The sequence below is a fragment of the Triturus cristatus genome, chromosome 6, assembly GCF_964204655.1.
Source record: "Triturus cristatus chromosome 6, aTriCri1.1, whole genome shotgun sequence".
Lineage (NCBI taxonomy): Eukaryota > Metazoa > Chordata > Amphibia > Caudata > Salamandridae > Triturus > Triturus cristatus.
Window position 1 is genome coordinate 443653331 of NC_140589.1, and position 26777 is coordinate 443680107.

General features: G+C 46.1%; 1 protein-coding gene across 1 annotated transcript in view; it reads left to right on the top strand.

The window, feature by feature from the left end:
• HCRTR2 (hypocretin receptor 2) overlaps positions 1–26777 on the top strand; it is a 1486247-nt gene that overhangs the window by 1242460 nt on the left and 217010 nt on the right. Inside the window, exon 5 of the mRNA XM_085609189.1 lies at positions 6532–6761. Coding sequence (XP_085465315.1) covers positions 6532–6761 — 230 coding nt within the window. The remainder of the gene's footprint in view (positions 1–6531; positions 6762–26777) is intronic.

The following is a 26777-nucleotide window of genomic DNA, read 5'->3' on the forward strand; positions in this document are numbered from 1 at the left end:
ACTCATACCCGAGAGGGCATTAAATCTATTTGACATGTCCAAGGGGGTCGAAGGGGTCAGTGGGCCTGGTTTACCTCTCCATCTAGGACCACAATGACTCGGTGGGGTATTGTGCCACCCAAATGATCTATTAATGGCCAAGGTGTACAGTGCATGGGGCACAGGCAAATTGCTTCGGGGTGCGGGATGATGACTAGGTCTATCACAAACTAAGATCCCAGAATTCACTGGGGGACACACCAGGGGTCTTGGATAGAAATACGTTAGGTCATAGGGAGTGATAAGATTACTTCCACTCCCCGGGAACCAGTTTAATATATGCCTAACAACTCCCTGCTCTCTAAAGTTGACAATAATAATATCCCCCTGTAGGTCCTTAACCCTGCGACCTAACCATTGGAGGCGCCGAACATGCAAGATCTCGCCATCGATATTGCAAGGGAGAGGTCTATTCTGAGCCAACCAATGCATAACTTTATGCTTTAGCTGGAAGAAACCCTCTCTCTTGCCTTCTACTAACGCGGGAACTCCAGTAAGCCTACCACATATGGTACTGATTCAGGGGGTAACTCGACTGGACGCCCATTATGCTCCGTAGTCATTATTTGAACATTACAAACCCCTCTATTGCTATCAGGTCTTGGGTGGAGAATACTATGCCCCCCCGCAACTACTCTACCATCATTCTGTGCAGGCTGCTCGATAATTTTGGGCGGGGCCTTCTGCTTAACACTAACGATGGATTTAGTGGTTTTATTTACCTCTTTGCTGCGAGTAGTACTAATAGCAGCAGGTTCTGCGGGAGCTGGAGAGGGCAATGTCGATTTCTCATAAGTTTTTAACAACCCAGTAATAACAGCAATAGTTTGCTCTAGGGTTCCTAACCTTTGCTCCAACCTATCTAGTGTTTGCTTGATCGGGAACATGAGGGATTTAATTAGCTGCTCTATACCACCTAGGAGAGCAGAAGAAACTACCTCATTTCCCGTGGATTGTGTCTGTAGGGATGTACTTGCTGGCTTATCTAAGGGCAATACAGGAGATTTGGGCGCTTTGCCAAAGTCTAAGTGACTAAATTTGACTTTAGTTTGCTCACCCCTCCTCATTCTCCTATTTCTAGGAGGGGGCCCCTGCACCTTAGGAGTCGCTTTTTTCCTAGCTCTATCCATCTGTGCGGTCCCTGCACCTATTGGACGTGGCTCAGGATGGATCTCCACCACTGTGATTGGGCCGCTAACAGGGAGTACAGGAATGACGAAGGAACAATTAAGTCTGGTACGGGAGATTTTTCGCGGAAAAGCACGAGGGTGCCGTCTAATCGAGAAACATCAGGGCCTTCAGATGAGCTAAGGATACTCAAAGGAGGTGAAACAATCAATTGCAGGGGGTCTAAGGATGGGCGTCTACCCTTCATGGATTCAATCGAGCGACGACGCTCGATTCGTCGCTCAACCAGTGCTTGCTCCCTATCAGCTTCTAGAGAAGTCCTAGTAAAGTAACCATCTAAGGTCCCTTGGTTCGATCCCCTGCTAGCAGTGATATACCAACAGTGGGACTTAAAGCCATGATACTTCCTGACAGCTGTAAAGTATACGGACAAGCAGCCCTGTTCGGGCGAAAGAGACACGGCCCAGCCCGGCCTCCTTCGGCCTCAGACGGCCCGCCCTTTGCCCGGGCTTCGCCCCGGGCGCTTCCGCGCAGCGGGAACAGAGGCCAGTAATAAGGTAAGTGGTGAGGGAGGGGCGGGGCAGGCAGGGAGAGCGACCCAGGTGTTGCGGGTCTCGACCTCACGCAGGGACTCCTGGTACTTTGAGTCCCTGCGGGTCAGCTCGCAGCCCTGATATTCCCCACACACGCGCCAACAGCAACAGTGATGCCCCAAAGGTCCTCACAACACGCAGGGTCACCGCAGGCAGGAAGGACGAAGCGGGACCCGCGCAGCGGGTCCGGCGAGGAGCGGCGTTGAAGCAGGTAGAGTCCCAGCTCTAGCGGTCCAAGACAGCAACGAAGACAGTTCACTAGTCCCAGGCAAAGCAGACAATCCCAGTGGTGCTACACGGCTGCAGGCACTTATTTGCTGAGGGAGGGGCGGGGCAGGCAGGGAGAGCGACCCAGGTGTTGCGGGTCTCGACCTCACGCAGGGACTCCTGGTACTTTGAGTCCCTGCGGGTCAGCTCGCAGCCCTGATATTCCCCACACACGCGCCAACAGCAACAGTGATGCCCCAAAGGTCCTCACAACACGCAGGGTCACCGCAGGCAGGAAGGACGTAGCGGGACCCGCGCAGCGGGTCCGGCGAGGAGCGGCGTTGAAGCAGGTAGAGTCCCAGCTCTAGCGGTCCAAGACAGCAACGAAGACAGTTCACTAGTCCCAGGCAAAGCAGACAATCCCAGTGGTGCTACACGGCTGCAGGCACTTATTTGCTGAGGGAGGGGCGGGGCAGGCAGGGAGAGCGACCCAGGTGTTGCGGGTCTCGACCTCACGCAGGGACCTGGTACTTTGAGTCCCTGCGGGTCAGCTCTAAGCCCTGATATTCCCCACACACGCGCCAACAGCAACAGTGATGCCCCAAAGGTCCTCACAACACGCAGGGTCACCGCAGGCAGGAAGGACGAAGCGGGACCCGCGCAGCGGGTCCGGCGAGGAGTGGCGTTGAAGCAGGTAGAGTCCCAGCTCTAGCGGTCCAAGACAGCAACGAAGACAGTTCACTAGTCCCAGGCAAAGCAGACAATCCCAGTGGTGCTACACGGCTGCAGGCACTTATTTGCTGAGGGAGGGGCGGGGCAGGCAGGGAGAGCGACCCAGGTGTTGCGGGTCTCAACCTCACGCAGGGACTCCTGGTACTTTGAGTCCCTGCGGGTCAGCTCGCAGCCCTGATATTCCCCACACACGCGCCAACAGCAACAGTGATGCCCCAAAGGTCCTCACAACACGCAGGGTCACCGCAGGCAGGAAGGACGAAGCGGGACCCGCGCAGCGGGTCCGGCGAGGAGCGGCGTTGAAGCAGGTAGAGTCCCAGCTCTAGCGGTCCAAGACAGCAACGAAGACAGTTCACTAGTCCCAGGCAAAGCAGACAATCCCAGTGGTGCTACACAGCTGCAGGCACTTATTTGCTGAGGGAGGGGCGGGGCAGGCAGGGAGAGCGACCCAGGTGTTGCGGGTCTCGAGCTCACGCAGGGACTCCTGGTACTTTGAGTCCCTGCGGGTCAGCTTGCAGCCCTGATATTCCCCACACACGCGCCAACAGCAACAGTGATGCCCCAAAGGTCCTCACAACACGCAGGGTCACCGCAGGCAGGAAGGACGAAGCGCGAGCCGCGCAGCGGGTCCGGCGAGGAGCGGCGTTGAAGCAGGTAGAGTCCCAGCTCTAGCGGTCCAAGACAGCAACGAAGACAGTTCACTAGTCCCAGGCAAAGCAGACAATCCCAGTGGTGCTACACGGCTGCAGGCACTTATTTGCTGAGGGAGGGGCGGGGCAGGCAGGGAGAGCGACCCAGGTGTTGCGGGTCTCGACCTTACGCAGGGACTCCTGGTACTTTGAGTCCCTGCGGGTCAGCTCGCAGCCCTGATATTCCCCACACACGCGCCAACAGCAACAGTGATGCCCCAAAGGTCCTCACAACACGCAGGGTCACCGCAGGCAGGAAGGATGAAGCGGGACCCGCGCAGCGGGACCCGCGCAGCGGGTCCGGCGAGGAGCGGCGTTGAAGCAGGTAGAGTCCCAGCTCTAGCGGTCCAAGACAGCAACGAAGACAGTTCACTAGTCCCAGGCAAAGCAGAGTTTGTACATATAGCTCAGTGAATCTTCAGACTTCATGTTTTACCTTTTAAGCACATACCAGCCTGTTCTAAGGACAAGCTACAGTCTACCTCCGTGGTCACTTATATCTAGTACAAGATCAGTTTATGCCTTGTGTAGGAGTTTAGAATATGAATGTTGCCCTAGCAAAACTAGTACTGCATCTAGAGGTTAAACTGTACTAGGCCCAAAACATGATGCAAGGGCTACTTTTCTGCATGTGAGGCTTGAGAGCCTCAGTTCTTCAGCACATATGCGAATGAATTATAGACTTCCTGTCTGGTACTGTCTTTAGTAAGTCTAGGCGGTGAACTCCACTCCGCTAGCAGAGTTTGCAGAGTTTTCCGCACTCCGTGTTATGCAGAGCTCTCGGAGCAGAGCTCTCGGACTTCCGAGTTTTTTCCTCGTTTGCGCTCGTCAACGTTAAGTTGGCGCGCACAAGCGAGGAAAATCCACCTCCCGGTGAGAATTTTCACATTCGTGATCGTCTACGTCAAGTTGGCAAGTGCGAGCATGGAAAATCAACCTCAAAGTAAGATTTCTCAATGCGGGCGGTTGGATTGCTCATTGCGAAACTATCTGTTCCCGTTGAGAAAGCTGCCTCTCGAGGGGCAGAAAGGAAGCAGCGCCCGCTTTCGCTGTGCATGGTGCTGTTCATGATGATTACACAGTGCTGACAAAGACCCGGCACTGAAAATCACAGAGAATGGCATTTCACTAATGCACTCCGATGCTTGCTGAGTTTCGCATAGCACGGCAGAGTTTTTTTTGCACTTCGCAGAACTCCGCGAACTCAATGCAGGTTTAGTCTTTAGATGTGTATGTAAGTTTGTGGATATGTGACTCCCTCTCATTGTAACCTCTATGGTTCTCTAAATGTGTCTTCAAGCAGCAGTATTGTTTGCATCCTGGATGTGTTAGTGAGTATTAGATTTTGTAGTTGTGTGTGCAACTGCCATCATTAGTTCTACATAAATACCACTTTTGCCTGTCTATATCAGTGAATTGATAGGTGCTTCTGTCACTATGTCAGTTGTTGTTTTAGTGCCTGTCTGCTTTTCAACTAAGGTGTGTCAGACTAAACTCTGCATGGCAGGGTGGATGTTTAATTGGGCACATGAGTTTGTATGAGTGCACACAGCTCAGTGAATCTTCAAACTATGTGTGGTACCTTTTAAGCACATACCAGCCTGCCTTATGGGCTAGCTACAGCCTACCTCAGCGGTGACTAATATCTAGTACAAAATCAGTTTGTGTAGGAGTTCGGGGCCAGATGTACAACCAATTTTTGAGCGCATAATTGGTTGCAAACTGATTTGCGCATGCAAAAATTGCCTGTGTGTAATGTACGAAAGGCATTCTCTAAACGAAAAATAACGATGCGAGTGAATACAGATTTGCAAGAAAGCGACCGGTATTTGCTCACCAAAAATAGCAAATCGCACTTTGCGAGTCACAAATCACAATGTACAGACCAGTCGCAAATAGCAAATATGCACAAAATGGCCCATTTGCGCATGCAGTTTACCATGAATCAGAAACAGGTGGTACCAGGCCCAGCCTATAAACACGGACCCAGAATGCATCAGAAACCTTTCCACATTCGCTGCCCTCTACGTGATAGCGAGGAGGATGCAGATTCTGGCTATATATATATACACACACGCACACACACACACACACACACACCTACTTTTCTCACAGGCACTCATGTTTTTTGCATTATAGAAAGAGCTGGGATGTGTGGTTTGCATGGAAGCCATTGAAGAAGATGCCACTATGGCAGTGGGCAAAGAGGAGCCCCCGCCCTGCTACTCATGATAACATAAAGAAAAGTCCCCGCTTTAATTGCCTCTTCCCATTCATCTTGAAAACCACCACTAAAAATATGCATTGACGGAAAGGGGCTTGTAAAAGTGACTTTCAACATTCAATTAAAATCCATAAATTAAAAACGAAGATTTACTTGAACTACGACCAAAAGTATATAGAAGGACTATAATACTTGCCAGGTCTCCTTTTTTAATTAGATAATGTGGTTCATATTTAAGTTGTAGTGATTATTGTACCCTAAAAAATCTTATTTATAAATCATACCTGACACGTTATGGAGCTGACACAGAACAGGCACTCTGGATGCTTCCAAAACCAAAGGATATTGGCAGCACCTGAACTAAACATAAATATTAGCAATTTGTGTAACGAAAAGTGTTCTGGCACCTAGTGAAACATGGCTTTCACAAATACATAATTTTCTACCTGCGAATTATTATGCTCACAATTGGCGGTCTTTCAGATGCAGATAACACAGGAATTTCTTCTATGGCTTTTGAAGAATATTTAGCACTTGAATGAGTTGAACAATTCTAGCTCTTCAAAGGCTTAGAAAGGCAACATTAAGTTTCTTTCAGCTTTTTGTATTCGATGTATCATATACCGAAAATTGACTTTACAGCTAGGTATATAAATACAATAGCAAACTCTAACACGTAAGCTAATTTAGAAACACGAACGGCGACTTTAGTGAAACGTCCGTGCTGCAGCAAAATGCCAGAAAGCAGCGTGAACATAAGCTCATATCAAAAACAACCCCTGCTGTTGCAGCGACTGTAATCAGGAAGTGCTCCGCCATATTGCCACTGAGCACATTGTTGATTCGTTTGGTTTACCGCAGGAATTGCCTTCATTTTACTGCTCAGAAATGTAACGCAGACCTTTTCTTGCTGTTTCAGATCCCAGGAACCTCTTCGGTTGCAGTTCAAAAGAATTGGAAACCTTTGCATTGCCCAGCACATCCTAAAGGGCTGGGCCAACAACAGTCCTCGAAGACACGCATGAACGCAGCGGCAGCGGAGATCAAGCAGATCCGAGGCCGGAGGAAAACTGCGCGCATGCTGATGGTGGTGCTGCTGGTCTTTGCGGTCTGTTACCTGCCAATCAGCATCCTCAATGTCCTGAAGAGGTAAAGATGCATCTGATTCCCATCTCTTACCACTGTGGAGGCTGCATGATCGCCGAACTACTGTGTAACAGTGAGATACTTGTCAATAGCATGGGCAATAGGCTGAAACAAGCATTGGCAAAACCAATAGGTCTCGACAATCCAAGAGCTATCGGCCTTCTCAAAGTCAATATCTTTTAGTCATGCTGAATACCAGCATGGCTGCTGTTCAGCATTGCTGAAAGTCATGTAACAATCCTAAGGATATGGCGGCCACTTCAGTTTTTTTCCTTAAGTAACACACAAGCACGGACACACGCATCAAAGCCCCAGCGCTGCTACCTTCAAAGTGGAGAGGCAAGGGAGGTTGAGCCTGAATCAGGTTGGGTTTATCTTTTGTTTAGCAGGCACAACAGAGCAGTTAAAGTTCGGGAGGAAGGTGTAAAAAGAGAAATTAAAGCAATCTCCATCTGCAATACCTACTAAATGCGGAACTGAATAGTTTACATGTTCATATTCTGTTGGGAGAGGATGTGGGGTAAAGGCTAGAGCAGCTGACTTTGAAGCTGGAGAACCAGGTTCGAGTCTGAGCCGGAGGTTCAAAATGATGTAATTCTAGGCAAATTACTTAATCTCTCCATGCCTAAAAATGAATGTGCCCCTCTGTAATGCAACTGGCGCTGAAGTAAAGCGATCTAACACTTTTGGATTGAGTACATTCTCCAGCCGAGAACAGCAAATAGCAGTCTCTTAAAACGTATTCATTAACACAACACACTCTTTTTTCGGGGGAAAATGTGGCAAGCACAAAATGCTTATCATGCATCAATGTTCCTTATGGAGAAGAAAAACAGAAGATGGAATAGCTCCAATTAGGAGTAAGAGCCCTCACACACCGAAGGGTGTTATGCTTCATCATCGGGCAGCTCCTCGTTGGGCTGGCGCCGCAATGCCTAACGACCTCCCAGGGGGGCTGTTTGCCAGAAGTATTCTCTGGTTGCCAAAGTGAATCTAAAAAATTGTATTGGGGCGTATGTGTAGTGAGTAGAGTTGGGAAGAAAAAAGGGTGGATTAAAAATAGCTTTAGGACTCCCAAAATAAAATTGTATTTGCTGGGTTCCTCTGCTATGAGTAAAAACAACCGACTGAAAAGTCGTGGCTGAAGCGGGTAAATAGTACCCTCTTAAGTCGTGGAAGTCCAGACATGGGTAGGTCCCGCGCTTCAGAGGACCTCCAGCTGAGTGCTTCCTTCCTCGCCATATTTCGTGTACCCTGGATGTCACGGTTAGGGCCAAAATAACCCCCCTTCTAGGTGTTCTCCAGAAGGTATACCTCACTTTTCCTCATGTTTTCAACCCTTTTCACTTTTACACAGGACTACGACAGGAGTCCAGACTGTAGGGATGTGACCTTCATTACACATACCCATACCATCCCCTCTAGAATCGATGAGGTTTCCCCCGTCCTGATGAAATGCCAAGATCCAAATGGATGATTTAGGGCATGAAACATGTCGACAAACTTCACCCCACACATATAACTCTAAGCTCAAGCGGGTATAATTTCCCTTCTTCACCACAACTTTTCAGTCAGTTGTTTTTATTCATAGCATAGGAACCCAGTGAATAAAATCATTTTTTGAGGGTCCTATAGCAATTTTTAATTCACACTTTTTTCTTCCCATCTCGACTCACTATACATATGCCCCAATACCATTTTTTAGCTTCACGCCGGCAATCAGAGAAGACCCCTGGCAAAGAGCCCCCCTGCGGGGCCCATTGGGCATTGTAGCGCTGGCCCAATGAGTAGCTGTCCAATGATGAAGCATGACACCCTTCTGGTGTGTGAGGGTTCTTGCTCCTAATTGGAGCTATCTCATCTTCAGTTTTTCTTCTCCGTAACGAACACCTTGCATCTACAATCTAACCCCCCCCTTTTCTCCCTAAGGAACTACATACCCTTGCTTTTGTCTAAGTACAAATATGCACCCCACACAAGACCTCCCAATCCTCGCACGATTAAAATCAAAAACAGTGAAATTAATATCTTTCACATATCAATACATATTTACATGAGTTAAACATGTCTCTCCAATGCACCTGAATATATGCCAGTTTGCTATTTTAAGGAGATTGTAAGCTATTTGGTAGTAGACATTTGGGTGACTTCTTTTAATACATTTAGGGTCAGATGCAAAATTGGTAAATAACACACTGTTAGAAATGGGATTTCTGGTTGGCTAAGGCTTGCGCCAAAGTCAGGCAGAAACCACCACTCTAGTCAGGGCGAGGAAGTTACACGCCAAAGATAACCCCTACTCACCCCCTTGGTAGCTTGGCACGAGCAGTCAGGCTTATCTCTGAGGCGATGTGTAAAGCAATTGCGCGCGCACCCAGCAACAACACCCAAGGCCCACCACAAAGGAAACTCCTCACAAGGTATTATATAAAAATAGCCTTTGTATTATACCAAAACACATTAGATAATATTCACACAATTTACACTGTGCCCACTGGCACGGGGCAGAATTTTACAAGGGATTATATGTACAGGGGACAGGGCCGCAGGGACCACTGTCAGGAATTAGCACTTTTAGAACTTAGCACTTAGAACATAGGATATAAAATTACTGTAGCGTAAAATAACACATATAGCACACAACCAGTAACTACTGGTTACAGGTAAGTACCACCTACGCAACCCTAACCACCTCAGGAAAATATTGCACAGGGAACCAGGACCTCACTAGCACCACCTGTACTAGGAGAAAACAACCACCTAAGTATCACAATACCTGTAGGGGTCTAAGCGCAGTACACATGATGCATCGCAACACATTCAGAGGTGTAGGGAAGGAAAACACATGATGCATAAAATACATTCAGCGGTGTAAAACAAGGCACATGACGCATAGACACACATTCAGAGGTGCAGGAAAGGAAAACACATTTACGCCAAACGGCGCCAGGTACCCTAGGGGAGGGCACAACACAGGGAAACTGGCCCCAGGCCAACTGGCCTCTCACGGGTGTAGAAATGCCCAATATCCAGCAAAGTTTAGGCCAGGCTGCGCAAACCAGGGAGCGCAGGGCACAAACTACACGTGGCAGCTGCCCACTAAGTGCTGGGCAGCTGTTGGAAGGAGCCTGGCACCGGCGTGCCTCTTGAGCCCTCACTGGGCCCGTTATCAAACAGTTGTGGCCTGCTGGAGCCTCTCTGGCTCAAGAAATAACGCCCACGATGTTGGAGTCCCTCTGGACTCTGAGCAATCACTTAGACTAATGCCCCGTCGTTGGAGTCCCGCACAGGGGACTCGTTAACAATTAATGCCCCCGAAAGCGTGGGAGCCTCGTGGGCTCTGCACCAACTGTGCCCTGTTGTTGGAGCGCACTAGCGCTCTCCGCCGGCACACAATGCCCCCAACAATTGGATTGGAGCCCCACTCACCGGGACTCCTGCAGGGGCATCTCACTCATTGAGGCAGCAGCACGCACGGGGCTCTCTTCTTCGCTGGTAGGCGGGGTAGGCTCCCGCTGAACCTCCTGCTCCGCGTTTCCTTGCTTCGGGGCCGTACGCGAGGCTCCCACCGTCACCGGGGAGCCCCGCTAGGACCACCAATGCTTCTTGAGCTTCTGGCTTGGCCTTGGCACTGGAGCGCGCGGTAGGCTCCCGTCAGCTCCTTCCTTCAGTACCGCGGCCTCCCTCAGTCACGGCGTTCTCCGGCACCGGCGAAGGCGGGGTAGGCTCCCGCCCTTCTACTTCCGGTTGTCCTGGCGTCCCACCCCCGGCCTGCCTGACTTTCTTGTTCCGCAGGGTCCGTGGCGGTGACTTTCTTCACGGTGGCAAAGAGGGGTGGGCTCCCTCAATGATGCGATATACGGCGGGGTGGGCACCCGCCGTAAGAATAATCAAATAAGCGGGGTGGGCACCCGCAAGCACACCACAATGCGGGGTGGGCTCCCGCTCGATCAAATAATTAAATAAGCGGGGTAAACGCCGGGTGGGCACCGGCTGGCAGCAATAAAGCGCTCCTGAGCGCTAATGGCAAATCAAAGCGCTTCCAGCCGCTTAGGGACACAAATAAAGCGCTCCCAGCGCTTTAGGGCAAAATAATCAAAGTCCAGCAAAGTTCTCCCCTGCATGCAGCAAGGCAGGGGTGGGGGGGGGCAAGGCTGGACCCAGAGCCAGCTCACTGGGCCTCCAGGCAGGGAGGTAGTCCAAGTGGCGGTCCTCTGGTCCAGCAACAGCCCCCCTCAGGTAGGATCCTGGAAGAGAACAACTCTGTGGGGACGCAGACCCATTTTTATACACCTTTTCCCTTTGTTCTGGGTTCAGGGTGAGGGGGAAAACCAGTCGCAGCTGGTTGGGGAGCACCTTTGATGTGCTCAGCCCCTCACTCTATTCACTGGCAGGGCTAGGGTCGTCAGTCGCACCACAGGGGGCGGAGCCAGCATTGTGTGGGGAAAGCCCTGCCCTATTCAGGTCCAAGGTGCACTCCTCCCCAGCCATCTGCATGCTAATCTCACACTCACCACTGGGGCAGACCCACCCAGACTCCTGGAGCCAGGCTCACCAGCCAGCTCCAGCCATTCACACGCCAGGCACCTTTTACACTAATATGCCAACTCCTAGAAGTGGCACTTCAGCACATGACATAATCACGCATTATACATCATTGCTAAGCATTCGAACACACGAGTCCGCACATACCAAACTCGAGCCTGCACACCCCACGCATCAGGAACTACCAGGGACACATACATTCCCCATGCATTCCTATGGGAGGGCAGGCCTATCTCACCACATGCACTCAGAGTGCGCACGCACTTTACTCTGGGACACAGGGAAAGTGCGCATAAACCAAAAATCACTACCACCAGGTCACCAATAAAAGCAAAAAGTTCAGGGGTGAACCTGCCAGAAGGGCCAAGTCCAACACACACCAACTAGTCCTCGAACATTTATGGAATTTGAGATGTGACCTATGTACAAAGCGGTCGAATCTCAAATTCACAGGAAGTCACAAAGATAAAGCCTAATGAATATATTTATTTGTGGAGGTTGCTACATGTGACCTTCTGAGTTTGACTTCAAATGCAGTGATGATGGCCAGGACGGCACTGGCAGTTCGTCCATTACTGTGCTTGGGCTCCACCCACCAGAATTGTATTCCTTTCTTTCAGCATCTGACTCAAATACCGTTCAGCTGTTCAGAACGGTGGTCAATGCCAGACCCTTGCCCTGAATGAGTGGCAAGTAGCTGGATGCTTATATTTGGGAGAAGAGGTGTTGTGCAGCAGCCAGAGCAGCTGACTCTGGTGCATGGAGTTCATGGTTCGATCACATCTCATCTGAACATCATGTGACTCTGGACAATAGCTCACTTAACCTCCCTGAAGGCCCCCAGTATATGTTTGCGCTTTACAAGTAGGAATTATTTGTGGCCCACTGTGCAGATGTAAGTTAAGGGTAGACTTTCTATTGAACACATCTTCATTTTCACAGCAGTGGAAGGGGAAGAGGTTGGCCAGCAGTGTCACCATTATAGTCTGAGGCCCTGCATAAGGCTTCATGTCACTCAAATCCGACTCACCTCAAAGGTTCTCTCTTGTAACAAGGTAGGGTGGGATCAGCCAACTTCAGCAGACCCCCCAACCCTCTACTGAGAAAGGGAGGGCAGAGGCTGAGAAGTGCTCCTCTCCCTGACTGGAGAGGAGGAGAACCGGGCGAGGCAATTCACGTGTTTATTGTATGGTGTGGGAGCCGTCTCTAAAATGGCCAAAGCTGCGTGCAGCTGCAGAGTGCTCTGCACACATCAGAGCATACATGCTGACTGAATTACATATAGAGAGGGTAAGACATGTTTCAACAGTTCCTGGGGTTAGCAAACTCCACCCAGTTACCCTCTACTGCTGCATGAAGCATACTGGCTCTTCAATCATCTCATAGTTCTCACTCCTCTTTCGTTCTCTCTTTCTACCCTTCTGAGGACTGGTCTGCTATAATTACATCTTCTCTCTCTCTGTTTCCCTCTCTCTTTCCTTACCTCTCTCCTTCCTTCCCGCTCTCTTTTCCCATCTCTCTTCCTCCCTTACTCTCTGAGGGCCTGCCTGCTCTGCTAGTTTCTCTCTCTCCCTTTCTCTCCCTCACCACTTTTTCGCTGCTATGTTTGTGGCACTCTCTATGATTGCATCTAATTTCCCATTTCCTTTCTTGATTTTCTCTCTTAACCATTTGCACTCTCGATCCCCCCTGTCTTTTCCATCTCCCTGTACCTCCCTTCCCTATCTCAGTTTCTCTCCCCTCAAGTGGTGTGCAAATGAGGTCCTCTATAAAATGTGTTGCTCTCTTTTTTATTGGCTATATATAACATATAATTCAAACACCCATCGCTGCTGCTGGAAGTGGTATAGTTCTGTACCAGCCTCGCCTGACAAATGGCGCTGTTCTGAAATGTTATCAGTTTTATTGTGCATTTCTTGAAAACATTCAGATGCATCCTCACTGTCTAAAGATTTGAAGGGTCTCTTTGAAAAGAACATAATTAGCCAATTAGATACATCATCATCGGGCAAGCGCAATATTTGAGTTTTAAATTGTACATTAAAAAACATAACATCCACCTGCAATTAGATATATTTGTATAGCATAAAAGTATAATTAAACGTTTACCAGGCAACTAGTCAGTGGCAGAAAGTAAAAGTGATGCAAGTGCCTGCAATAGTAACAGTAGTCAAACGATCCTGATTCAGCAGCACTATCGACCCTCTGTGTTTATCATCCATATCAGTCAGTAAGTATACTACTGCACTATTATTCTGGGCTTTTGTTTCTGTGGGATGAGGATTAGCTACTAGAGAGCTGACATTTTAGTCCTTCTTTGCTATTTACCGCAGATGTTTGCCTACCCTGGAGCTATTGTAATACATTGTCTGCCTTCTGTCTTTATATGGAAAGGGAATGGCTGGTTCTCCTATCTCTACTGCTCGGTTCCCACTCTTCCGGAGAGAGTATGACTCACTAAACAAATCAAAGATTCCTTGAAAAACATAATGATTGTCCTTTCAAAAGTGGCCATAGAATTCAACGGCTTTTGGGTAGCTTAATATGGGAAATTGTGCTAGAAAATGCCCCATTATGTTTTTAAAGTAAAGTGTTGGAAGCAAATACCTCAGCCCATCACTATTGGAGGGGTTCAGTCTCTCTCTCTTACTCACTCACACGATGCAATTTACGATATGTATTTATTCGTCACTATTTAAAAAGTTTACCTCCCACTACCACTGCAATGGACAGCAGTCCCCTGTCCGTGCATTTGCCTTCCTAAATGGAAAACATTTGTTAAAAGCAGCCTGTGTACATTAAAGGGACAGGTGCTAAAAAATGGGTCCTATTTGTGAAGCAACAGGGCAAATGCAGTGGTCCAATGAACAGCTGCCTGCTCCTACTACAACTCCTGATTTGATTCTCAAATGAAAAGTAGCTCCACATGGACAGCTTCCCCCATTGAAAATTCTTTACCTCCCCTACTTGGGAGTCAGTAACTTTTTGATGATTTGCAACCACAAGTGAGGGAACAAGCCATTTATAAATGTATTATACATTGCAGTTAGGAAGGTAGATAACTTTCCTGTTCTTTCATAATTGTAAGCCGTTAGAAATAGCAAAAAGCAATTTGAGAGTCTGAAAGGCTTTTCTGGCTCATAAAATGCCTTTGACACATTAGATCTTTGTAGTTTGCAGTCTCAAAGCCTGTGATTTTGCCAATTGCAGGCTTTGAGAATGCAGAATTCAATGATTTATTGGGCCCCTTATTTGTTTAAATCACCTAGGCAAAAGCGGCAAAACCATGGAACTCCCTGCCTTCTTCTTTGCAAATGCACCAGCAGCTATTACCTTTGCATGAAGCTTTAAAAACCTGTCACATTAACTCTTGTCTGTTTTGTGCTAACACTGTATCTCAGCGCCAGGAACCTTTCAGATATCAGTCACTCTCTGTCAATATCCCTTACATTACGTTAAACAGCATTACCTTTAGTACTCTTTCTCACAGATAGATCTGTGTTGACTTTATGGAATGAGTGCTGATATCAGCTGCACTGAAATATGATGATGTTTGTCATTTGAATTACACGTCTCCTTCCAATTCCACTCTTGTAATTGCTGTCAGTACCGGCCACATTTCTTATTATCAGTCTATATTTGCCAAATGGGCATCAGAACTCAGGTGTCCTTGCTTTTTGTGATAACCGTTTTTTCTGCTTCGTCTGTGTTATGCCTTCTGCATGCTTCTTTTACTTTCCAAAGAGACCCCAAAATTTTGTGACCCCCAAACTAGTCATACATGACACTCTAAAGGATAGTTCATTCAAACTATTTAAAGAGTTTAATTGCACATAAGCTGGAAAATAATGTCGTTAAACGCAAATATAATTCCTAAGTTCTACAGAAATCCCAGTTTGATCCTTTTCCGGAAGTGGTTCTATAAGTATTTTAATTTAATCATTGGTGAGCCTATGAAGCATGAGCAGTAGGAGGGGCTCATTTATCACACCTTCATAAGTGGTGCAAAATGTTCCAGTGGGTCATTTAATCAGTTATGGTTCCTTTGATTGCTCCACCTGTTACTTAGATAACTGTGGCTATTCTGGAGCTAATACATGCCGATGATAGCTGACCTGTTGGAATATGTCCATTCATAAAAATAAGACCAATCCATGCTTGGCTGGTCGCTTTGGTGAATTTAGATAACCACAGGCTAATCGCACCTCCTGAGGCGGTGTTGATACATACAGATGTCTGCCCTATCAACTTTCAAAGATACTGTCTGTGCCTAACATGGTGACAATGGATAACGGGGAATAAAGGTTTGATTCCAGAGAGGTAACCTCAGAAATGGCTACCACATCCAAGGAAGGCAGCAGGTGTGCAAATTATCCACTTTCAACTCAGGGAGACTTTGCAGCGGTCAAAAAACTCATAGTTGAATCTTAGGATCAAGCTGACGGTCCACCACATGGCAAGCTCCCGCTTGTCCCACCCCCTGCCTCTTGGCTCCCCCTTCATGCTTGACTGAGTGCCCTGGAGGTCAGGAGCATTTTGTTTGAAAAGATTAGAGAGCAGGCCATTCTTCTGTAATGTCAGCTCTGAATAATGGAATAGCACTGCATTTCTATTTTGTTGATTTCAGGTTAGGGGCCATGATTAAGAGAGAAGCCCCAGGACATTCGTATTGTGCCGCTAGAGGTGAAATTCGTGGACTGACTAAAAACAAACCAAATCAAAAGCGTTTGCCAGGAATGGTTTCATTACTCAGATACGGTTGCAGTTCAGACTATAAACTATGCTGATTAGCAATCCGGCAGCATTATTCCTATGATCCGCTGAATCCCCACCTGGTAACGACACAGAGAAGGTTGACTCCATGGCGTCGCTCAGGGTGCCAAAGTTCTTCTGACAGAGGCTCAGCCCCGGGTGGTATTAAGACGATAGTGGCCCACAGCATGCAGACTCGAGTCTTCTTGGAATAGGAGTGCTTAAGAATGCAACCCAAAGCAGTTAGTAACTCATTCTAAGGATAAATGCATGCACAAGACCAATAGCTAGCATATATCATAAGGGATTTTTTAAAAGAACTTTGAATAGAGAGTTCAAGAGGGCATGAAACTGTCAAGAGTAAAACAAGTAGGGCCCAGGCATTGCTCTCTGCAGTGCTGCCACCTGGGCACACCAAGCCCTGGCAGAACATGTTTTCTCCCCAGCAGTGTGCCGCCACCAGCTCTGGAATAACTGGGAAGGCTTCACGGTGGCAGCTTGACACGTTCCCCAGGCAGAGAGATTGAGCTGAGCACCTCTGCGACCTCCAACAGCAACTGTCCTACACCCTGTCACACCTAGCCCTTCCTATGTTGTAGCAGTCTAGAGAGTATGCACAAAGTGTAGGTGTCACCCAGCCCAGATTTATATTGAATGCAGGCTGCAGGCACACAAAGCAAAGAAAAGACCAGAGAAATGTCGACTTTCTGAAAGTGGCATTTCTAACACTGTAATTTAAAATCCAACTTTATCTCTAAAGAGGATTTATGATTACCATTTCAAAGATAACAAACATGAGATAGCTACCCATTTCCAATCAAAAATTACAGCTTAAAATATATTTCAAGGAATCCCCAAAGCTAGCCTATGGAACGAGTATGCCTCACAGCAGTGAAAAACACATTTAGCTGTTTGTCACTTCCAGGACATGTAAAACTTAAAAGTACATGTCCTGCTTTTTAGTTACACAACACCCTACTTAGGGCCTGCCTTAGGGGCAACATGTGTAATAACAGGGGAGTTTTAAAGGTTGGCCAGGTTTTAAATGCCAAGTCTATGTGGCTGTAAACTGTGCACACAGGCCCTGTAATGGCAGGCTTGAGACAGGTTTGAAAGGCTGCTTGGGCGGGTGGGACAACTAGTGCTTGAGGCCCACTAATAGCATTTAGTGTACAGGTTCTGGGTACATGGGATACCACTTAACAAGGAACTTATAGGTAAACTAAATATGCAAATTAGGTAAACACCAATGTCACCATGTTTGAGGGAGAGGCATGTGCACCTTAGCACTGGCCAGCAGTGGTAAAGTAGTCAGAGCCCAAAGGCCAACAAAAACATGCAGCACAAAGTGGAAGGCAAAATGCAAAATGTTGGGGGAACACCACTCTAAGGATGGCAGGTCTAACAGTCCCCAAACAACTAATGCCTCCAAAATTAAGTGTCTATATTACATGAAGCTATTCAGTACCCTTATATTGATAACCATGCAACCAGTGTCCCCATTGCAAAATGCAATTAGATTGTAAATACTTGAGCTTGTAGAACCCACTCTATTTCTCCTGTTTGCAACAATTGAGCTATATCTTCTTATATTAGCACAGGGCAGGAAGGAATCAACTGCATTGGATGAGAATGGAAAACTATCTTGTAACATTGCACAGTTTGAAGTACTCATGAATTGAGCATTAGACCCTTCCACTGATGGAGAAAGACAAACAGTCTACCAGCCAGCATTCTTGGGGAGTAGAGATATAATTTAGAATCATCCTCAAACCTGTTGAGTTCTGCCGAGATACTAGCTGCCTCACTGAAGGTTAAAATATATTGCACCCCTCTTTTTCAGTAACCAGAAGAATGAGATCGCCATGTAGAGTACTGGGCTGGTGTATAAGAATCCTTCTGCAAAGAGCCAGAGGGGCAAGTTATACCTCGACCAGCCTTTGCAAAAACCATTCAGAAAGTCAATCATTTCAGATCCTGCTGAACCTTATCCAAGGAATTATATTTCAGAGAGTAGGTGGAAATTAAACAGGAAGGGGTGGGAGCACACTGCTGACCATTATGGTAAATGCAGTTTGTAGTTCACTCTTACTTGGTATTTTGCTGGAGTGTTTCACCAAAATTGGTGCAGGTTAGTGCTGTACATCTCTAGACACATGTGTTTCTGGATTTTCATCAGTAGAGATCAAAAACGATTTTCTTCTGGGGTTGTTGAGTAGGCTGCCAGCATTCTTACAGGTCTCAGTACCTCTCACAGGCGCACAGGTGCATCTCCACTAGCTCGTCAGCTCAATGGCTCAAGGGAGCCTTTTGAAACAGGAAGGGGTGGGAGCACACTGCTGACCTCCCAGCACAGTTCGCCCCTTAGCATTATGGTAAATGCAGTTTGTAGTTCGTGCTTACTTGGTATTTTGTTGAGTGCTTCCCCAAAGTTGGTGCAGGTTAGTGCTGTACATCTCTAGACACATGTGTTTCTGGATTTTATCCGTCATCAGTAGAGATCAAAAACGATTTTCTTCTGGGGTTGCTGAGTAGGCTGCCAGAATTCTTACAGGTCTCAGTACCTCTCACACACGTTATAGTTAGGAATTAGCATTTAAAAAACCTTGCAAATTCACTTAAAAAACCATAGGTTTCACACATGTTATAGTTAGCTGTACATTTCACTCGTAAAAAACCAATGAAATTCCACGTTATAGTTAGATCAGGTAACTATAACTTGCGCGACCGCAATTCACAATGTGTCATTTCAGATGTCATCATTAATGTGAAGAGTGATGTCACTGACCATGTCATGAGTGATGTAATATGTGACGTCATCAGCAGTTTATTGTGGGCGCGCAAGTTATAGTTACCTGATCTAACTATAACGTGGAATTTCATTGGTTTTTTACGAGTAAAATGTACAGCTAACTATAACATGTGTGAAACCTATGGTTTTTTAAGTGAATTTGCAAGGTTTTTTAAATGCTAATTCCTAACTATAACGTGTGTGAAACCTATGGTTTTTTCAGTGACTATATATATATATATATAGATATATAGATATATATATAGATATAGTCACGGAAAAAAAAACATAGGTTTCAGGGGCGTTATAGTTAGTTGGACATTTCCCTCATACAAAACCTTTGAAATTTCCCCGTTATAGTTAGCTCAGCTAACTATAACTTGCGCGCCCGCAATGCACTACTGATGACGTCACATATTACATCACTCATGACATGGTCAGTGACATCACTCATGACATCACTGGGCTTGTTTGCACATATGTCACCTCAGGCCCCAGCCCCTCCCTTCACCACTGTGCAAACGTGACCCGTGGTGCGTTTTAAGTTGTGGGATTAACTCCCCTTGAATCCTGTGGGTCCCTGGGATGCAACTAGCCCACCATGTACCTCCATTAAGCGCCACAGAGCTGCATTGCAGAGAGGTGTAAAAAGGGGCGTGGCCTCAGAACACCTCTCTGCAACGCAGCTCCCTGGCGAATACTGGAGGTTCCTGGTGGGCTAGTTGGCCCCCAGGGACCCCCAGTATTCAAGGGGAATTAGATCCCCATCTGAAAACGCTCAAGGGGACGCGTTTGCAGAGTGCTGCAGGGAGGGGGTTGGGCCTCCGGCGCGATATCGGTCTTTTTAAAAAAAAAAAATGTAAGAAGGGGGGCTGTGTGGCCCCCTTCTTTTCCTAATATTTTGGCTCTGGGGACCCCATCCCCCAGGGCCTGACCCCTTTTTTTTATATAACTTTGGAAGGGGGCCGTGTGGCCCCCCTCCCGATGCCATAATTGGCCCCCGGGACCCCATCCCCTGGTGCCTGGCCATTTTTTAAAATTTAATTTTTGGAGGGGTGCTGCGTAGCTCCCCTCTTTAGGCCATTTATGGCCTCGGGGACGCCATTCCCTGGGGCCGAACTCACCTTTTTTTTTTTTATAATAATTGTGGAGGGGGCCACGTCCCGGGCCACTTATGGCCCCGGGGACCCCATCCCCCTGGGGCTGGCCCTCTCCATTACAGACGGTGGGGGTTCCCCAATCCCCCACGGACCCGCCGGCTCCCCGTGTCCTGCGGGACCCGGCATTGCTTTTCCACATGGAGAGCTGCTAAGATGTAGCTACCCATGTGGAAAAGCAATCTGCTTTGGTATTTGGAAGAGAGAGCAGGTTTCCTGCTCTCTCTTCCAAATACCAAAGCAGAGTTTGCTATGGCAGGGCAGGAGCCGCGAGTCTCCCGCCCTGCCATAGCACACTGCAGTGTCCTGGGGTGTGCACCCCAGGACAGTGCAGGAGCCGGCCCGGCTACCGAGGCACAAGATGTCTGCCAACATTTCCTGCTTTGGAGTGTTGATAGCCAATTAGCATTCAGCTCGTGATCGGGAGGGTTTGCAGATCCTAAATATCGAAACTTTTTTAATTTTGTTTTTCTCAGCAACTACAGAACGGATTTACACCATTTAACAATAAGGGATCTTTCTGAACCAAAGGCTACGTTTTTGCCAAATTTGGTGTAATTCCGTTTAGCAGTTCGGGCTGTAGCCGTGTCTAAAGTTTCCTATAGGAAATTGCTGGGGAAAACACGTTTTGGGACCCCCCTTTTTTCTCGGCCCCCGCTTGATGAATCACCCTGAAACTTTTAAGATAGGAGTGGACCGGAGCGCACCACGAGTTTTGAAAATTTCGCAAAGATTCGTCAACCGGCGCCAAAGTTATTGGGAATAGAATGTTGCGAATTTCCTATGGAAAATAGGTCCTAACTATAACTACCTACTGGCGACCGCCTGTAGGTAATATTTTTTTAACTCAAGCTTCTTTGCCTAAAAGGCAATCATTGACTGATCTATTTACGACATAGGGGCCGATTAAGATGTCGTTCGCGAAGGCTCCTAATGGGATTCGCTTTTTCAGAAGCCGATTCGGAACCCTTGTTTCCCAAAAAATCGTACACATTTCCCAGCGACCGATTATGGCGCCCGGAAACTGTTCGAGCATTCCGAATCAATTCTGAAAGGCATTCGGACAGCCCAAGTCTTTAAGAGCTGATTCGTGCAGCTCTATGGACACGGTTTCCGGATGAGAGATTACGATGACTGATTCAGATAGCCATTCCAATTCGATCTGCCCGAAACAGCAGTCGGAATCTGTCTTTGGGGGCCCGTTGCGGGCACCCCTTGACCTGGAGGTGTATGGATTGGGCCCGTGGAGGTACCCAAGGGACCCCTTTACCCACCCATACACCATGGGGTGTCTGCCACAGGTTGAAAGGTTTTTCTCAACCACCCCTTTTTTCAGTGGGTGCTTGTGTTCTCCTTCGGAACACAGCATCCCATTGAAGTCAATGCGAGTCCAACCGAACGATGTTGGTAAGCATCGTAATTGGTCGTCTGGACTCACAAGACCTGATTCATTCGGAAACGAGTCCAAGACCAATTCGTTCGGAACAGTTTCCAAAAGACATTGCAATCAGCACACATAGGGGCCGATTCCGATCCGGGTCGGAAAGCACTCCGACCGAGTCGGATCCGGAGTGTGTTCCGACCGAGCTGGACCCCTACAGTCCGACCGAGCGAGTACGATGCGCACGTATGCTGTTGGATTCGGTTCGGTCGGACTCCCATAGAAGTCAATGGGAGCCGGTCGTACGACGCGTACATGGGCTCCCATTGACTGAATGGGTACGTCTCGAACAAGTGCGCCCCCTACAGTGGGTACACGTCGGTGCCATCCGCACTGTACATGCCTGTGTTGGGGAGACCCATAGGTTCCCCCGTGTCCGAGTCGTAGGGCTGCGGGTGTCAGGGGGTCCGACGTGGACCCCCAAAATTCCAACTCCTGGAGCTTTTGTGAGCCGGACATTCCGGCTCGCACAGGCTGTCCGACGCGTGCATCGTACTGGCTCGGTTGTAAATCACATCCATTGCACGCCACGGTTAGCTTCCGACCGGGACGTACCGAGCGGTTCGGACCCGGAAACGACTCGGTCGGTGAATTTCATGTAGCTCGCATTGTACTTGCTCGCTCGTACAGCTGTACGAGTCGGCCGGAAAACACGCGTACGGCTCGTTGTTTTTCCGGCCGAACCCGATTCGGTGCCCTTCCGACCGAGATCGGAATCGGCCCTATAGTTGCTAGTTTTCTGGGTAAAGTGAGATAAAGTCTCTCTGACTGTATTTGGTTCTGCTGGGTTCGCCCACTTGTGATTTGAGACAAAGGTACATTCCCTGAGCAATAGTGAAACAAAATCGGTTTCACAACAGTATTAGAAATAGAAGTACAATAGAGAGTAAAAGTGTCCAATATCCATTCATAGTCTTTATTTCTCAATTTTCGTTGATGTTCACCGAGGACTTTGTTAAATCACAAGTTCCATTCTTGAGTCAAAAGAACACAGCCAACACGTGTTTCGCCTATGTATACAATATTCCAATAAGACTTCTTCAGGGCTGTAATGGATAATTATAAAACTCATTACCATTAGTCTCATACCTTAAATTATATTAGAACCTCCACCGAACTCAAAAGTTTCTTTAAAAAAGATTATATAGAAAAACAACCTCTTGCAATTCTACTTTGTATGCCATAAGTTCTCATCCTAAGTCACAAGTCAATGCTATTCCCTATGGTGAACTATATAGGGCTAGGCGTAATAATAGCAGGGATAAAGATTTCCTTGACTGTGCAGTTGATATGGAAAATCGCTTTATGAACAGAGGCTATGATAAAGAAACCATCTTAAAAGCTAAACAAAGATCTTTGAGGCTGTGTAGGCAGGATACGCTGAAACCCAAACCACAACTTGACAAGAGTAAGACACAGATTGTTAGATTAGTAACCAATTACAACCCTTGGTCTCATAAGATTTACAACATCCTTAAAAAACATTGGCACTTATTGTCGTCAGACCCTACCATCTGCCCTTACATTTGTAACAAACCTAGTATTGCATACAAGAAAGGTGCTACAATTCGAAGTTTGATCAGCCCTAGTTATCCTAAAATCTTAAACCCTGATAATACATGGCTACATAAGGTTAATTAAGGTTCTTTCAGATGTGGCCATTGCAGCATGTGCAAATTTGCTGACATGGAATTAAGGATTTTGATTATAATGGATCAATTAAGTACAAGATCTTTCAACATATTGATTGCTCTACAAAGTATGTTGTGTACGTTATTCGCTGCAAATGCTTAAAAATATATGTAGGCAGTACGATTAGATGTCTCAAAGAAAGAATGGCTGAACATTTTAGATCCCTAAAAAATTTGGACTTAAGATATCCCCTTGTAAATCATGCTATCAGTTGCCCCAGTCAGAAAGATAACCTTTCTTTTTCATTTCATGGCATGGAAAATATCCTTTATGATAATCGTGGTGGCAATAGGGAACTTAGGGTCCGACAATGTGAGGCTAAATGGATATTGAAATTACCTGCGGTGGAACGGGGTTTTTAATATTGATTCCGAGCTTCAATATTTCTTGGGTTACTGACTGTTTTACATATGTTGTAATTACTTGAATTACTTGGGTCATACTTTACAACAAGCTATCTATGTTTTCTGAAAATAACTATAGAATGTATGACCCTTTAATGTCTTCAATTAGTAATTATATGCAATGGTTGTCAAAGTTCTGTTTATTCAATGTGATCAACTTTGCTTGTCATTAGCACTCTGTTTGAGTCTTTAGCACATTACTTGTCTTGTTATCTGTTGATTACCTATAAATGTGCGTTTTTATCACTATATACGTGACACTCACTGATATTTCTGTATTTTGTAAATTACGAGTGGTGTTGCTCAATTTGCCCTTCATAGTTGACTTAAATTTCGGTCCATCACTGGGCGTTCGCTTTTGTTTTTTCTTTTTTCTGTGAGGATCTTTCTCTTTCTCTTTATCTTTGTTTCTTTCTTTTTTGTAGTTCTCTACTGTTGCTTAGATGTGAATTGTTTCACTAAGGGTTACTATCATATTCACCTATACGCATCGTAGTCAGTTGGATTCAATAGAGAGTTTGATCCATTAAGCTTCCGCTAATGAACTTTTATATTAGTCTTTAATCTGGGCCGTATATTTTATGATTTAGTAATTTTAATAATATTTAGCTTGGGTTGATTTGGATATAATGACTATGAACCATCGATATGTTATATTGATAATGCTTCAAGGATTGAACGTTTTAATATGGCGCCCGCAGTGGATATTGATATTGCGTTAGTCCACTGTCTATGTTGACTATACGCGCTTTAAACAACTAGAACCATAAACATGGCGCTCATGTTACACGCCACGTTAGCGGTCCGGGAGATTACGGTGGAGGACTTATGCCCTGATACGGGAGGTGAGAGTTCTCTACCCTTCCTTCCACTTTGGTAATTTTAAGCAAATTAAGAGGGAATATTGACTTTTAAATATGTTAAGAATTTTGTTATAAGGTCCATTCTGTCACGTAACGCGGTGGTACTTTGGTCAACTTTCTGTTCGAGGACTATGATGCTATATGGAGTAATTAGGAATATATTTTAAACCCAGTCAGTTTATTGGAGACTGGTTACTTGTAATAGCAACTGATTCCTAGAGAGGGGGCGCTTAATACTGACACCGTGTTATTCCTCCAATTAGGTATAATATTACAAGGATGTTGGGGGTACACTACCCAGAATTGATTGCTCTTGATGAATTTTATCTTTGAAATTTGGGATAACGTACTTACTGTTGGTAAGTGTTCTTTCCTCTTATCCTGGGATGGCAGGATTTACGAAATGCTCTTTACCCGGCAATCATTAGTTTTTGTATATCTTTCTCCCTCAGAATTTTATATATAAGGACCATAATGACTGGTTTTATGAAATTGAAGAACCAAGTTTACTTTCTACTATGATATTTGTCTAAGGTTGGTAGCTTTGTAGATATAGCGTTGAATTGGGTGGTTCTTTGGTCTTTTGGCCTTAAACACATTTTTATTGTGTGACTTGTAATTTCAATTCTTTCATTGTTCCCCTTTAATTCTAACTTTAACACTTGGTGGTGGTTGACTCAATTGTAGGCTATGCCTACGCTTTCAAATTCTTTGGTGACTGGTAATCCTTATCACAACTTAAGTTTTTCCTTGACCTCTTGCTCGGTTTCCCCACCTTTTAAAGAAACTTTTGAGTTCGGTGGAGGTTCTAATATAATTGAAGGTATGAAGCTAATGGTAATGAGTTTTATAATTATCCATTACAGCCCTGAAGAAGTCTTATTGGAATATTGTATCCATAGACGAAACACGTGTTGGCTGTGTTCTTTTGACTCAAGAATGGAACTTGTGATTTAACAAAGTCCTCCGTGAACATCAACGAAAATTGAGAAATAAAGACTATGAATGGATATTGGACACTTTTACTCTCTATTGTACTTCTGTTTCTAATACTGTTTTGAAACCGATTTTGTTTCACTATTGCTCAGGGAATGTATCTTTGTCTTGACTTTTAGCAATTTTTGTAATTGCAACCAACAGCGTGGGGTGGTGGCTGTTTACATTCCTTTTTGATGCAAACCCAGGATTGGCGGTTAAGATTGTTCCTCTCTGACTCTGCGCAGCAGAAACCTCACTACCCTCTTTTTCAGACATTCACTTGTGATTTGATCCAATGAATGACAAAGTTGGAAAGTCCCAAAATTAGAAAGTAAGCAGTGCATTCTATAGATCTTGGATGAGTAGTATTGTTGGGATCAAAATACGGTGCACCTAACACATCCAACGTTAACCTTAGTACCTGCCTTAGTAATTACACTTAGAGGGTTAAATTCCATAACATTTGAGGATGGATTTTTGTCCACCCTTTAGGAGAAATGCTTTGCAACAGATCTCTGACTGTGTTGACTAAGAACAGGTCCACTTCCTAATACTGAGATGCCTCAACCAAATGCCTCTTTACTGTCCGGCATTTTATACAATTAAGAGTTGCAGATGGCTCCGCATCTGACCATTCCCTTGCACATTCAATCTCCTGAACTATAGGCTTCATTTGAGAAGAAGAAATGATATAGTCAATGAACTTCCCAATGGGTTCTCTAATTGAATTCCCAATTGTAATGGAATATCAAACATACCGGTGTAAAACAATAGATGCAGTGAAAGGATAGGAGAGTAGAGCAATCGCATCAGCTTTGAAGGCAAATGAAAGAATGAAAACTGATATGATGAAAAGAGTATGCATGCAGACAAAGGGTAACTTTTATGGGTGAAATCAAACTGCACTACAGATGGGAAATACCTGCATCTAACAGCCACCCACTAATGTGATAAACAGCTCCCTGCACTTGCTTACCTTATAGATGCAATTAAAAGTAACTGAATTCCACAGTAGCTGAGCAAGTAACCATACCCCCTCCTCTGCAGGAGGTGAAGCCTGGAAGCACGAGTAGCGATTACACATTGGCTGCTCTAGGGATGAAGAAAAAGGCAGTAACCACATGAAACAAAGACCAATTGTAAGCACTAAAACACTAGAATATGAAATAGAATACCATTAGTGTTCAATTTAACATCACATACTTTCAAAATATATTTCAAATCAAATGAGAAGCAATACTGTTTGCTAAAGCAGCAGAGAAGTAAAAGAACAGCACCAGGCCTGGGTCTTTGAAGAGAGGCTTTGGAAAGAGATGAGAGAACTGTGCCAGGGGCGAAAAGCAGGCCCTTACAGATGTCCCGGTCTTCAAGAGACCCCTTTAAAGCTAAAGCCCAT